Genomic DNA, 16,609 nt, shown 5'->3' on the forward strand with positions numbered 1-16,609 from the left:
TCTGCAGCCTTCAACTGAAATATCATTTCCAATGTCATACCTCTGAATCTTCAACAACAACTAGCAAGCTCATTATGATATATAAACAGGTCATTCATATAAATATCTAATGATTTATACAAACATCCAAGCACAATGTCATTATGTCTGGGAAAACTATAATTGGGCCTTAATGAAATTCATGAAAATCTAACTACTCCAATTAAAGCAAAATTTATCCTGTCACATGATGAAGGAAGAAATAAACAACCACTGCCATGAAAGTAACTCATAAGAAGAAAGAACTCGGATAAGTTATCACCAAACATGATCAGAACACTGAAGTCACATAAAACATACCTAGTGGAAGTTAGTCTGACTGGGGGAGCTGGTGGCTTATCCTCATCATCAGACATGTTGAGGGGAGGGAGGGGATGCCCAAATGTACTCAATTTGGCAATCTAAGAAGTCATTCAAATGAACAGATGTTTTGTTTTCTCCACCCTCACCACTATATATCCCCACCCTCTTCCTGCTTTTCCAAGCTCCTTTCTTGTCTTGTGCTTACTTCCCCCACTCTCAAACTCTGCATATACATGTCACTGCTGTTTTGTTACCACCACTAGCACCATCCTGTGTTGGTGTTCCATACCATTTCACTTTGCAGTGTTTACCGTTTCTGTGTCATGAGGACACTGCTCTTCCTTTACTGTACTTAAAGATAGGTGGTGATTCTTAAAGTGATGCCAGTCTGTCTTAACTGTGTGGCATAAGGCAAAACAGTGTAGAACTGCCCCAGGAAATATCTGAAAAACAGAATGCCTAATATAAGTAAATATATCTACCACATAAATTAAGTACAAAAGGAAAAGTACCCAAAATACAGGGAAGCATACTGGCCAGCATTTACACTGCACTGAACTGAGCTAATAAACTTCATCATAGATTATTTCCCATCCCCATAACATGCCATCTAACACTTCGTAAACATTAACCAAGCCAACAAGAAGCACATACCACAAGGAACATAGAAAAGTAACGTAATCTAAATTTATCCTTGCAACTTGCAAATCTTTTAAAAGTAAGAAAAATTCTCATACAAAACCACTCACCACCAACAGAAATCAGAGAACAAATCCAAACTTGAAACAACAGCATCACTAAAGTAATTACTGAATAGTAAATAGAACAACAGCACTCCTTCCTAAACACTATGAAACACTAAACTACTAGTGACCAGATACAATGAACAATGAAGAAAGGAACACCTCCCACACCACCCCAGCCCCATGTAGCACTTATGGCTCAAATCAACATTCCTCATCCCAAAGAACATAGACATGCTTATGAAAAACATTTTAAAAATTGGCCACAAACCAATCACAGACCAAAAAGGAATATCACGGAGCATCCATTAAAATGACCCATCATTCACTCCCTCTGACACTTGCAATGCAATCAAAACACTATGATCTCCCTGCAACAGGCCCTGAAAACATATGAAACTACCACATACAACACTTCGGTCTGCTTGAAATCCAAGCACTTAACACGTATCTTCTGCCACTGCTGGCTGCACAAAAAAATTGAAAATATCTAAAAACTAGTCAATATAGTGCCATTCCTAAAAACCTCCAAAACAACAAACTTCTCCCTTTCCCTGCTGTCATATATCACCAGTCTTCAGTATCCAAACTATGAAAAAGTGATGTACAAGAGAACCAGTCATAATATCCTACTTCTATTTTCAAAAGCCAACTTTAAACCCAATTACTCCAATACTACACTGCACACAAACTTCACATAACACAGATTTCAACCAACCATTAACCTCTCTTCCACAAAGTATTCGTGGTTATACAAAGTACTCGACACTGTTCCCAACGCATCCTCACATAAAAGTCACTTATCGCTATCCACCACCACAAAATTGGTTATCCAACCTTACAGCTGGCTGCTTAGCCAGTCACAAACAAAGGCTTCATCTTCAAACTCCTTTTGCACAGGAATTCCCATGGAACATTTCTTTCCCTAACTCTCTTTAATCACATGACCTTTCATCACCTGCAGACCACATTGCGGAAGTCCTCTCATATGCTGATGCCCTCACAATCACGTCACCCTGACACTACCCAAAAAACAACATTCATGCAACACTACATCAGTGCATTTAGAACCCTGGCCCATACTGAGCATAAGACACCAACCCATCAGAAACACACCTACTGAAACTCTATTCTCCATACATGAACATGTTACCCTATTTTTGGTCACATAAATTAAGAGTAATAGATTACACAATGCTTAAGTACAAAAATACCCTAAAATACCCAGACTTATTCTATCAAAATATAATCTTATATATTAGAGATATATAGGTTAAAAGAAATTCAAAGATGTCTCAAGTGCAAAATATCTTAAATTGGTTAAAGATGTGAATTAGCATAAAGGGCAAAAGAGCCAAATATAGTGATAATCAACCCACTGGCAGGTGTTTAGCTCTAACGGCAAATATGTTTACAATTCTGACCACATTCTTCTTTTAACAGAGTGGAATGAACCCTATAAATACCATCTGCACCAATATGATTGGTATACAAAGATTGTATACCTAGAAATTTGTTTTATAGAGGAGGATTAAAAAGGCAATTCAGTTATCAATAAATTTAATGTATGAGTACAGAGCAAAAGAGTTGAACCCTTGGATTAGCTCAAAAGGGAGATACTTGGCTGCCCTCAGAAGTGAGGGTGCATAGCACATTTCCCCAAGGTTTATTCAGAACATTCTTCTCTCTATTTCATGAACAAATTTCATATGCATTCAATTTTGTAACCTCTTAGCCACTTGCAGTTTGTATTCTATCCAGACCCTTAAAAACCTTTTCCTACAAAACAGTTTAGCTGGTCATAAGTGTGGAAGGTCTAAAAGAGTAGTTTTCAGTAACTGTTCAACTTAATAAAATTGTGGCCCTGCTCCTGGTGTGGAATCTAGTCAACAGATGGCAATACATGGTAGCCAGCTGATGTGATGTACACAAATAAACAGAGGGGCAACCACATGGGACAGGCCTCCAATTCGTATCTAATTTTCCAAGATGTCTTTACTGTTAAGCTCATATTTGGTAATGTTTTCATATTCTATAGATAGTATTGATTCTTATAGGCAGCATAACCTTTGAGGAAAGAAAATTCAGAAAGTAGAGACTCCTGTAAAACTTTTCAACATTTTGTTGATCAGCCTATGTAATTAGAGATAAAGAAAATTGTTTACGGTATTATTTTTGCTACTCATGCACTTGTCATGCTCTTATAAGTGATTATGTTTATTTTCATAGGCAAAAGTTAGTTTCCATTATGACATATGCATATATATTCTCTTTACCACCCCTTTGAAGAAAGTTAGGTTATATAAAATCTTTGTGACTTTCCTGTTTGCATTGCTCTACTTGCACCTTGATTCTGCTCTCAGCTTTGTTATTCATTTTCTTTTTCAAATTTTCAAACATCTTTTGTTTGTTGTCAGTTTCACTAAGGAGTCTTTACAGTAAATTACTGCAAAATATCTCTATTTCTTTTTACTTTTTTACAATAGCAGTAATTTTACTTCTTGTTATCTTTTGGTTATCAAAAGTTTGCATTCACATATCATCATACATGGATCTGTAAATTACTACAGATAAATAGCAAATTTAGCCTCATACTTGTTTTAAGAAAGAAATATCAACTTTTGATTCCAGGCTGCCGAAAACACATCCTTGTAAAGCTAGGCATTTGCATAATGTAGTCTAATATAAATGCCACAGGTAAACTACTAAGCATTTATCTACATAAATATGAGTCACAACTCCCTTACTGGGCTGGCATATGTCATTCAAGAATAAAACATTATTTACTATGTTTTATGTTTATCATCTTCAGAATCATTTCTGTAACTACATAAATGAAACTTGTGTATTTTTCATCACTTTTGTGCGCTCATTTTGTCGTGGATGGGTTACTGTGCCGACTTCATTTTGTCATGGATGGGTTACTGTGCCGACTATTCATATCAACCAGATTGTATCTAAGGTGTCAGTCTGTAATGACAAACCAATTAGGACACATAATAATACCACAACAAATATCATAATGAAACATAAACATCAGATTTATCTCTCCCTACAAAAACATACACAGTGTTACAGACCAAGGTGAAATATTTCTGAAAAATTCTAACTACAATGTGAAACCCTCAAATTTTCCTATTTAATTTCCTTTATAGTGCTCTGCTTGCTAATTGGGCCCATAACAAGGCAAATATGTTTTAGTTCACAAGTTTACATTTCATTTCACTCTTTATGCTAATACTCTAAATTAAAGCCTTATGTATAAACCTCAATAACATTCTGCTTCTTTTAATCCAGTGCCCTTTAACCAAGCCTAATTATAAAATAAATGACTTTAACCTCTTCATATGTCAGTAGGATACAGTAATTCAATATGGGAGTTCCGTGTTCAGCAATAGTACTGAACAGTGATACTCTTAAAGGCATCATTCTCATCACAATCCATTATACTAGGTCCTGCACGTCTAATTTTTTTTTCATATTGCTTTCCTCTGCACCACAGGTAAACTCAAAACATGTAACTTCTTTCCATCATCCTGTCTTTTTTTTTAATTAGAATTAGTTCTCAGTCATTTCCATCCAGCTTCAACATGAGCATCTTAATGATCATCCATCTCTCCAACATGAGCTTCTAAATGATCATCCATCTCTCATATTCCATCAAACTACCTTTCTGCCCAGTTATGAATAGAGGAAAATCGTCAACTCTGCTGATGATTGGTTAGAAATGGATTAGATATGATGAATTAAAGAGCAGTGATGATCTCAGCAGAAACAGCTTTCTTAACCAGTTACTCCTCCCACCCCCTCAATTGTAATGGCAAAAACCGACTGGCATTTATCGAATGTAGGATCAGTTTCCGACACCTCCACTAGATAGATATTACTGTCTAGTAACAGAAAGTCTTTTGAGAAATCAAAATGAACAAGAATTAACCTGGAGAACGAATTGTATACATTTACCTATACAACTATAGCATTACTTATATCTGAATGGTTCTGTCTTCACTACTGTTAGCCACTTCCACTCCAATTTAGGAAATTGTCAGTATTATCCCACATGAGACACTAAGATATGACAACCAGGTTATAGCTAAGGGCCAACTGAGTCTGTCACACCCCATATCATCTGCAAAGAAAAAAATCCTTGACATCTTCAGTCCTTCCATTTGTACTGATCCTCTACAAAACTTGCCCGATGGCCGAAGAGAAAATACCAGCCTTCCACTCTCTTAAACTTGAACTTGAACTGTCACAGAAAAATGGGCTGGGCTGGCGGTGGTCATCGACGCCGCCCGATGACAGTGCCATTTGTCGCACTCCGGTCCCTCCCCAGCTGTCTCACTCTACTTTAATTCAGTCTTCTAACCTATTTAATACCACAATCAATTCAATTCACGAACTGCCCATGGAAATTTGTGGGACAGGCGCAATTCATAGTAATCACCTATGCACCCTACACTGCCCGTGATTCATCTCCGTAAATATAGTCAAAGAAAACGCTACTTATTTAACCAAACTATGAAACTGAAATACATATTCATTAGTCAACCATCTTGATGTACTTATCTATACATGCTGGTTACCTGCGGGGGTAAACTTATCGTCACAGTTCCCCCATTTAAGGGAGAAATTGGGGGGATACGTTGGTCTAAACACTGTGGACCACACAGGCCTCGGTGATGACGTCACTGTCAACTGCTGACGCCATCTGTTGGTGACTCACGGCAACTCCTCCACCGCCAACATTGAAAGCCAGAACATTTTTATACTTACCATCTCAGTCCTAGACACACACAAAAAAAATATATAAGGATTCTCATCTTATTTATCATCTTATCATGACACTAACCACTCGAAACATTTCCATATATTGCTCGTTTGTGTTTGGGTGAAAAGGAAATACTTTTGTGTTGGCTGCAATTATTTTTTTTTTCATTATTCTTTATCTAAATAAAGTATGATCAAAGTTTTTCTTACATAATAGAGCTGGCTACTCGCTTGGAATAATGCCCGTCTCCTACTGCTGCATTCCTGAAAGGTCAAATGCTGATCATGTACAAGCCGATAAAAAAAAAATGAAAATATAATCTTGAAGACCTGTTCTACTCAGGATGAGCTAATATTTCTTCATTTTACATCGTCATAACAGAGTAAAATTTCACTTAAGGTTTATAATTAAAAAAAAGAAATATACAACGATTCATAATCGCACACTTCCGTAGAAAGCTGTCAATAATGAACTCTGCAAATGCAATAAAACATTTTGGGGGACCGATAAAAATCATATCTTTACACATAATGCATTTTAGATCATATTGCAAATTGCTGGCATGTTTTACATTTCATACATCTGAATACCATCTCTTAAAAGAAAACAGGAACTTTTGTAGAAAATGTTGGAAGAAAAGTTGTGGGGTGTTAAACTCGTACTCCATTCACAAATTTAAAGAGATAGATATAGAAACGTAGATATATGGTCTAAAAATACCATGTTATATGAATATGGACAACGGCCTTGAACTAATAAGACAGCTACTATTGTTGGAGCAGAATCGGGGGGATAAAAAGGTGGGGCAGGGAAGGCCTGTGTCGGACACACGTCTGGCCACAGTCAAAATAATAATTCTTTCCTCCCTCTCTTATCCCGACCTTCCCCCTCTTGTATTGTTGTAACACTTTGACTGGTGTTAGAATTTTGTCTAATTTATGCTATAATGTCCAGTACTGTGACAAAACAGAACGCGAGGTGAAGATGGCTTTTCTTCGACCATGATCGCTAGCTAAGAAGTGAGTACAATGCGAGCTGCGCATTTAATTGAATTAAATATGGAAACATGAAAAACTTTTAAGAATTCCGTTGATATAAATGTCACCTATTCCTTCCTATGTAATTCATCAAATTTGAGTTTGGACCTTTGTCAGCGTAGTATTTCTAATACGCCTGTGTCATAATTCGAAAACCAATTAACCGAAGAGAAAATCATATGAAAGTTGGGTATTATATTCAAATGGATTCTCATGTACTTGCGAAGTTCCACACGATATTCGGAAAACGTACGTGTTTTAGTGTTTATTATGGGGTAAAAAAAAAAAGTTACGAAATAATAGACGTTTGGAATTCTATTCACAAGAAATATACTCAATGGGTATACAAGTGAAACTGAAACTTGTTATTTCCTTGCTGCAAATTCGTCTATCAGATCACTGAAGTCCAGAGATCTCAAAATCTGAAACTGTGACGTCACTGAAAGCAGGGTATCTTTTAGCACAGTTGTGGGGTAATTCCCCCAATGGGTCCTTCCTTCTTCCCCAGTACTCAGGAAGAAAAAGCCATTTTGGCCTCAAGACACTTATTCTTGTGAAGTCCTTATGGTGTAACTGGGAATTGTAATATTTCTCCTGAGCTTTGTATCACCATGATAGGTATTACTTATGAGCCATTCTGAATATTTGTCGCAGTAATTAAAATTCCTTAAAAGATTCCATGACTGAGGGTCCCGACCTCCTTTCGGGCCACACTGCCTTGGATTTGAATGTTTTTCTCAGTTGATAGTCCTGAAACATTGGCCTGTATAAAAATGTTTCTACGTCATTAAAAAAAGATTCATCCCACAATCCAGGACATTACTTGAGACGATTCTTTTTTCGTATACTTGCCCTCCCCAGGCCTAAGGCTCAGGCCTATGCAGCCTAACGAGTAATCCACCCTGGCACCCAAGTCAGTCATGCCGTTTGGGGTGTAAATTATGACTGCAAGCAGGAATGGCTGTGAGGCGACATGGGAAGTGAAGTTGTCGGAAAATGATATCCATATTCATCACGTCAAGCTGTAAGCATCAGTGTTGCCAGTCATCACGGGAGCCTCACTTGGAGGATTAAGGCTGCTTTGAGGGGTCTGGGTGCGCCAAAGGAAGTGCGTGTTGTCTATGTTGACTGGGGGAAAAGGAAAAAAAAATTGCGTGGCTTTCCATAGAATATAGAGAGCAAGAATCTACGAATGACTATAGTATTTATAAGGATTTTCAAGCGATGAAAATTCTCTGGAAGGGAGAATTTTGGGCAACCGATGTTACAGGGTAGGAAGTAATTAGACTGAGGAAAAATGACCAGTGATTGAGTAAAGAGTAATTTTTCTCAGTCTTCTGGTAAACAAGTCAGCTTGAAGTTTTCCTAGAACATAGAAATAAGAAATGGGAAATATCGAGGAATCCTGCAAAACTCCCAAGGAGCGGAAGTTTGTATATCATCCAACCTCTCAAAATGTGAAAGGAAGAAGGGGGAAAAAAAGAGAGTGGACGAAACAGGAGTGACGGGAGATACGCAATTAGAAAAGAAAAAAGAAGGTAAACATTAAGTTGGGGCTTCTTTTTAAGTAATCCCCCGATTTGGCTTTGTCCACCAGGACAAACGTGCAATTTTTTTTTTTTCCATTGCCGATTGATAGGGAAAGCGATAGAGGTCGCTGGAGGAAATGACTTACCATAGAGTAAATTAAAAGATATATTACGCCAAGTTTCTGCCAGGCATGGCCCTTCGTCACATCAACGGCCCACAAACAGTTTTATTACAATGAACAGCAAAAAAAGTAATTTCTAGCTTAAATAATTAAATAATTGTGGTTCTTGCATAAACCACACGATTTTTTTTTTTTTCTAGTGCGGATGGTTTAAGCGTAAACTTTATACAAAAGGTGAGGGTGAGACATTTGTGTAGCAATGAGAAATCTTATATTATTTTTCACAGAAACCAAGCTGTAGTGTATTAAAAGATATTGATTCGTCAGTACTACTTCATATGTTAGTTCGTCCAGATTAACCTGGTAGGCTGAGACAGTAATTTTGTTCACAATCTTTATTTTTCAGTAACGTCACTTTCAATACTATAACAATTTATATTAATCCGTTGAGACGTTAATTCATCCGTGAATACTCATGTGAGGATATGAGTGTTCGAAGGCTTTGTGATATTCAAATAATGCATAACTGAACATTCATATATATATATAGATTAAGCAACATGCTTATGTTCCGTGAGAAACTAAATTGAGGACCAATTCATATTACGTATTTCAAAGCCAGTTTTGAAATTCGTGGCGAGGGAGATCCCTTTGTGGGCAATTCTTTTATAACTGTTACGATCGTGGGAGTCAGTCTCCCTCTCTTTCGGTATTCGATCCTGTTATATGTAACAGTACACGATCCTTATCACTCTGATGGCATCGGGCTAGACTACCCCTCACCATCCATTCACTAGCCAGCCGATGGTCTCGTTCGCTGAGACGCATCCCGCACAGGGAGACTTTCGCCGCGCTTTGATTGGGCCTCTGTCTCAATGCAGTCAGTGGAGTGAGTATAATGCAAAATGGTAGAGGAATAGCTCAATGGCCGTCACGGTTGAGAAGTATATCAGACTAAACTTATAAAAAGCGAAGGCGCGCATCGGAGAGCAGCGTACGGATAGGTTGTAGTCGACAGTCGAAACAATGGCTGAATATGAGTTACGTGGGAGTAATTGGGGATCTACAGGACCACAGACGTTGCGGTAGAATTTTTTAAATGTGTTTCTTTAAAGGACAAGTCCTTCATGTTAGTTTCATCATTATATTTTCCATTCCACGTGTTTTAATAAAGTAGGAAAGACTGCAAAAATTCGAGTTTTCGGCATATCATTGCTTGGAAGAGAACTGAAGAGATTCGGTTTATCTTCGCAAGAAATAGATTTGTTTATAAAGATTTAAAAGTAAGAACGACGGTAAAGAGACACGTGAAAAGGAAATTAATTCAAGCAATCCAAGGAGCTTGTGCCGGTGTTGCTGATGGCAGCAATCATTTTGGTGTAATGGAAATCCAAGTGGACGATAATGGTGCAGCTGAAGCCGACTTTGACGGTTCTGGGCTATGAAAATCTTTCTTCTTCAGGAGAGATAGTGACGATTTGCTCGTCACACAAATAACGCTGTTTGCTATATAGAGGATTTTCTATCCAAAACATAAAGTTGTCGGTTTATGGCCGAAAGAGAATTAGGTGAAATTAGGCACAGCCAATGGGTAACTAAGACTGTGGAGAAATTTAGGTTTCAGGGAAGATATCCATGACCATGGCGATCGGCGCTGAACCCTACATTTTCCCTCACTTGCATATCTTTCCCCATTACTGCGTTATGTACCGTCATAGTTTAGGGAAGATATCTGTCTCACTCCAAAGTTTTTATTCTATTTTTCATACAATATACGACCATTGCAAATGAAAGTTAAGTAATCCAGATTTCCGGCGTCGCTGAAGCAAAACTTTACCTTTTCTTTCATCTCATCAACACAGAATGCAGGCGATTATTATGCGGATAGAACATTAAGCATGATGTTTTTTCCCTCAGAATTTCGCATAGGTTTTGGAAATAGGTGTCACCCTATGCTGTCTGTTAAATTAGCCTGTCTGTCATGCCTTGTCTGGCAGTCATACCCAAGCCTGTCTGTCATACTCCAAAGTGACCATCATACCTAAGTCTGCCTCTCATACCTTAGTATGCTTGTCATAATCCAGTCCTCTTGTCATCCCCAAGTTTACATGTCATACCCTAACCTGCCTGTCGTGCCCAGTGACTTTTCGTCCTTACCTGAGGCACTTAGTAAAATTCTATATGATGGAGAACGTACCGAGTATTCATGCCTTCAGATAACTTGTTTTGTTAATCTTCATGAAATAACGTTTTTGGCAGAGGAAGCTTCTGAAAAGAGGTCTGTATGGTCAGCTTTCGTTGAATCAGATTTGTAGAAATCAACAAAAATATCAAATATTGAAATTGTTGGATAGTAACAGATATACTTGATTATAAAAATCATTACACAAGATATCGGAAAAAAGAGGAGGGATACAAAATAGTCTATAGAATTGAATATGTTAAGAGTACCAATGATTAGGCACCCTTGTGTTCCTAGCGTGTTGTGTGGTTGTGTAGATATGTGTGAGGAGAAGCAGCGCTCTGTGCACAGCCATGTTACACTTCTAGGAACGGGCCAACGCCCACATAGTGATCACGAAGTAACACATCAGTCGCTGATCAAGCAAATGAATTTAATTCATGATTTCTATTTGAGTAATTTTTAAACAGGACCTACTCCAAACCTTTCCTCATGAGTATAAAGAAAATCAGAAGAGGTTTGTATAGTGAGGACGACTTTACGACATGACATACCCCATAAGGATGTGTAAAAAGTCACATTTTCATAAATTAGGATCGCACCGTTGTGTTCAACAGTAGTAACGTCATCATCAGCTGTCGTGACTACATATACAAGGGATTACTTGTCGTAGCTTCATGTTCAAAGGGTCAAATTTACTACTGGCCAGGATATTTATTTACTCATCACTAGTGTGAGCTGTAGGACTTTGTGCCTTTAGTGTATCACACGCCATTACGGCATGGCTGCATCCCAACGAAACTGTGTAGATAACTTGGCAAGAACCGTGAATACAAAAACTGGCATCACCCTTCTATCCCTTTTTAACTCGACACGAACAAGATCCGAAACAAAAAACTGTCAAAGACAAGCTTGTCATACAGTGCAGAATAGGAAACACAAGCACCAGACACGTTTATTTACGAGGATGATCCAGAGGGAACAGACTACGTATATCCATAGATGAATAAATATGGCAACAACACGACTAAGATTAGACCTCAGGCCTCCCTACATACCGAGGGATAAGGTTGGTCCACTGCCAAGACCCTGAAACAATGACCTAAGTACTTCACCGATTCACACATCAGTACCAGGTTTACTCATCAGTACCAGGTTTACCTCGAACAAGGCGAAGTACTTTTTCCTTAAGAGGATCGCTAACAATAGGGAATGATTCACTAATTAGAGTAGTTGAAAGTAGTACCATGAATATGTTTAAGCGTAGATTTGATAAATATTTCGCGTCTCAAAATTATGAAGTCTACAAGCTTTTCTGTTTGAAAAATCTGTCGTTTCTTTCTACCACAGTAATCCATGAGTGTGTGTCTTCCACAACCTTGTGGTCTGTAGCTGTTTGAATTCCTTTGCAGTCATTTTAACTAATAATTTTTTCTATTTTCCTTCTTTCTACTTCCCTCAGTCTTGTCCTTCGTTTATGGCCAAGACTTGCCTTGAAGAAGACTTTTGTCTGACAGGAACATGAAAAAACACCCTATTGCTGTAATGCTCACCCGACCAATATATCCTAGTCGATATTAGGTCGGTAAAAAGGAAGGAAACTAAGAGGAGCATCCATCAGTCAATTCTCTAAAGGTTTAGTTCACTCTGCTCGTGGTTTTCGACAAGATTTTTTATCTTTCTTTTTTAACATTTCATCCGATCAGAGACCATTTTGCCCTCGTACATGTTGGATCGGCATGAACTCAGAAAACCTGAGAAAGGGACAACCGCTGATCGTTATTACAAACTTTCGGCTCAGTTGAGCAGGGTGTCTGAGGACGACAAAACGGGAAAAGCTTATTGACCCAAGACAACAGAAGTATAGCGAGTAATGACAGTAGTTTCCCATGCGAGTTAAAAAGCATAGGCGCCCACAGAAATACATTCAACGAGTTATACGTGGCAGCAAATAAGATTCCACCATAATGGTAACAATAAACAAAAATAATGATAGTGGTAAATATCTGTATCTGATCTGTGTATTTTAATACATCAATCAGCGGGGCGGGTTTGCAAGTCTGAAAATATTTGATCCTGGCGTCTCTTCCTGTCGCTGTCTCGTTAAGGAAGTAAAAACAAGTTGGCCCAAAAAAAATATAGATCATTATCAACAGCTAGCTTCTGCGGTCGGCCTTGAACTTAGCTGCTTAGGAGGCCAAGTTGATAGTGTAAGATTGGTGCCTGCTGTTCTAAGTTAGTACTGTGGTAGTTAGTTTTGGCATGTTGCCGGTTGTCATAGATATTTTGCCGCTACTGGGTATGGTGTCGTTTTTTAGGTATAGTGATGGGGGCTTTGAATATGGTGTCTGTTGTTTTAGGTGTATTACCGGTTGTTCTAGATTTTGGTGCCGCTTGTTTTAGGGTTGGTGGTGGTCAATGTAGGTTAGGTGCTGGTTACTCTATACACGGGGGCGTTGCTTTAGTTACGGTACCGGTTTTTTGTAGGTACGTTTTCTGTAAATGTAGGTACGAAACTGGAACGTAACTTTTCCCACAGCGCGATAGAAAGTCAGACAAGATCACCAATGATAGTAAGATACCTGTTATCATCATAATCTGACTTCAGATTTATCATCAGGCATAGTCATTTATCACATTGGACTTAGTGTCAACTAACAAAGGAAAACCATTCTGAAATTACAGAAACGCAAGACAACTGCGAGCGTATCAGGTAGCGAGGCTGTGCACCACCCACGCCACCTGAAACCAGTTATAAAAACAATGGGACAATACTGGGGCACGCGAAGGTTATTCCGCCTCTCTCTCTCTCTCTCTCTCTCTCTCTCTCTCTCTAGTGAGGACTGCTGATAAAATCCCAATGTTTCACAGGGTTACCAGTGTGTGTGTGCATTGCCTGGAGTTTTAGTCTTCATTGAGGTTGATGCTTAAAAGAAACGGATTATTTAAGGTTTTTTCACATTTTGACGACGATGTTGGTGAGGTTATTTAAACGCATTTTGCACAGCATTTTGACATCTTGAGGAAGACGGTACTGCACTGTTCTGTGCTCAGGTTAAAGGATGCGTAAAACTATGTTTTCCATAAGTCGAGAGAAAAAGTTCAACACCGGATGCTGGTAAAGAAGATTAATCTTCAGGCATGAATAATGAAGACACATTTTCGTTGGATAGAAAATTACTTCAAGTGAAAGGGTACAAAGGATGCATGGTAAATTCTACCTGAAATAAAATTACCAAGGGACTTAAAAAAAAAAAAAGCTCCAAAGTTGGTTTGATACATCTCGTGAAATTCAACCCGGGTAAATGAGAAGTGATGAGGTGGACACACAACAGGAAAAAGGCCTCGATATGATTATGATATATGTACAAGGAGGACCTGGGAATTGAGACTAACATGTCGTAGACCACCATGTCAGGAGTACTGTATAGAAGGCACTCTACTGACAAGTATTAAATCTGCTTTCAATTACAGTGTTAATAATGATATTATTATTATTATTATTATTATCATTATTATTATTATCATTATTTCTAGTGGAAGTAGTAAAGTAGTAGTATTTAATCCCAGGACACATATGATGGACCTCTTTGAAGAGGGAAGGTCCTCTACAAAACATACGAAGGAATTCTAACTGATAGACCACTGGATTCTTTCGAGGCTGTTTGTGATAACGAAGATCAGAAACTCACAGACTGGTGTGGTATGATTACAAAGGTATTACGGTGACTCAAAGGTAAAACCCTGCTAACATATAATGTCGAATTCTATCGAATGATTTTTTTTTAAATCTCAACAGATGACATCATCTGCTTTACTTTCATCAACATTGTTTATATAAAATAAATCAAGGATAACATACATATAATCATAATCGTCCCATAGAATATCGTTGATAAAATATAATGCCATAGATCATGCTCTCCAACTACCATTATAGCAAATAAACATCACGCTAGGAGTGCAGAACACCATCAGTCGGTATTCAAAGCAAATACCATTAGTCTGCGTCGACGATACTTCTTGTATGGATGGAGCAGAGTTGGATCGATATACACTCGGCCCATTTATTCTCCCTGGGGTGGGCTGTAGGGAGAAGAGCGGCTGAACGTATCCTCTTTCGGTAACTGTGGGGGGAAGGAGGGAGGGAGGAGGCCGTCAGTGAGAGCCAGTCCACAGGTCAATAATGTCACTGTTTGTTATTCCTCCATTAGATGGAATGCATAGAGAGTGTATAACGAGAATTCTCAAGGGCCAAATCTAATAGACGTGACGCATGCTGAATTAAAGGGATACGACTAGGCTTAGAGGAGGAGAGGGTTTCAAGGGTAGACTTGAGGATCTCACATGATCACAACGTTTATTCTCCTCTGACAGAGGAGATCAACAGCGTCTCAGAGTCCTTGCAATTCACCGGAGGTAGGGCTCGACTAGCTGGGAAGTCTACGGCCATTTGTTGCAATATTTCCACCATTGGTTCATGCTACTGAATTTGGTATGGTTCCACCACATTGTCTGCCTGTTTTCGTACTCGAAATTTTCTCGTCTTCATCCTTCACTTTTCACACTTTTTTTCCAGCGTTTGAATTGATGTTTCATGAGTGACGTGTTAGCACAGCCATGAGTCACACATGAGCACACTTATGACGGACACGTGAATACAATCAAGAGTGACATGTGAATACGTCCTTGACATAAGACTACAGCCATGAGCGACATGTAAGTACGACCATGTGAGTGCATCCGTAAGTGGCATTAGGGCTGCCATGAGTGATATAAATACAGCCATAAATGACGTGAGTACAGTTATGAGACGTGTCGAGGTTGTGCTCACTTCCTACAGCCATCATTTCCTAACAGCCACTATACAAGCTCAGGTTTTTCACAGCGACGGAAAATGTTATAGCGGCGGCAGATATTGCGCTGGTCAAGTTAACTATGCAGTTACGACTGCGCAATGAATTTTGCACCCACACTCACGGGTTTGATTGTACAGCCTTGGCCTGAAGAGGTAAAACTAAAGGAAAAAGAAGTCGTGTGTAACGGCACTAACTTTATCAAACGAGTTCCCAAATTATTCATCAGATTTCTTTTTAAAACATCACATTTTATATTACATGAAAAGAAACAATATTCCTGAAAGATACTAATCGTTCGATTCGACATTTTCTTAAGAAATCACTTGCATTATAATTTTCCTCATAAGGTTTACTGGGTGTTTACACACTTACGATGGATGGAACGTAGTTGTTGCACTTTAATAAGAGATACGAGTTGATAACAGGATCGTAATGCTGTTAACGTTATCTTCGTGTTTGCTATCGCCAAGTGTAAGGTATTCCACCACGAGTGCACTGTATACTAGGAATCCCACGTCTTACCAACTCGAAGGGCCGCGCAGAACTGACGTCTTAGTACTGGGAAGTGGGCGGTACTTCGTAGCATGGGTCATGACCATCTTTTGACCATCGATTAAGTTATTTGATTAAGTCTTTGTTAAACGTGTAAATGCTTCGTGTCGAGTATCTCGATTATTCTCCTAATCAAATTCATTTTTTTTTATTCATATACTTTTTTTTTTTTTTTTTTTATACTTTGTCGCTGTCTCCCGCGTTTGCGAGGTAGCGCAAGGAAACAGACGAAAGAAATGGCCCAACCCCCCCCCCCCCATACACATGTATATACATACGTCCACACACGCAAATATACATACCTACACAGCTTTCCATGGTTTACCCCAGACGCTTCACATGCCTTGATTCAATCCACTGACAGCACGTCAGCCCCAGTATACCACATCGCCCCAATTCACTCTATCCCTTGCCCTCCTTTCACCCTCCTGCATGTTCAGGCCCCGATCACACAAAATCTTTTTCACTCCAT

General features: G+C 38.7%; 1 protein-coding gene across 5 annotated transcripts in view; it reads right to left on the bottom strand.

Annotated features, from left to right (window-relative positions):
* The window catches only part of Pak (serine/threonine-protein kinase PAK 3-like protein), an 83,375-nt gene extending 67,395 nt beyond the window's left edge, over positions 1-15,980 (bottom strand). For 4 of the 5 annotated variants that reach the window (XM_071662452.1, XM_071662451.1, XM_071662450.1 and 1 more), the window contains exons 1-2: positions 5,672-5,807; positions 340-785 (exon numbers count right to left, since the gene is read on the bottom strand). In XM_071662452.1, coding sequence (XP_071518553.1) covers positions 340-395 — 56 coding nt within the window. In that variant the 5' untranslated portion in view covers positions 396-785; positions 5,672-5,807. Of the gene's footprint in view, positions 1-339; positions 786-5,671; positions 5,808-15,957 lie in introns of those variants that run through there. The other variant, XM_071662449.1, reaches the window with a different exon arrangement.
* Between the last annotated feature and the right edge of the window lie 629 nt (positions 15,981-16,609).

Source organism: Panulirus ornatus, chromosome 6 (genome assembly GCF_036320965.1).
Source record: "Panulirus ornatus isolate Po-2019 chromosome 6, ASM3632096v1, whole genome shotgun sequence".
Taxonomy (NCBI): Eukaryota; Metazoa; Arthropoda; class Malacostraca; order Decapoda; family Palinuridae; genus Panulirus; species Panulirus ornatus.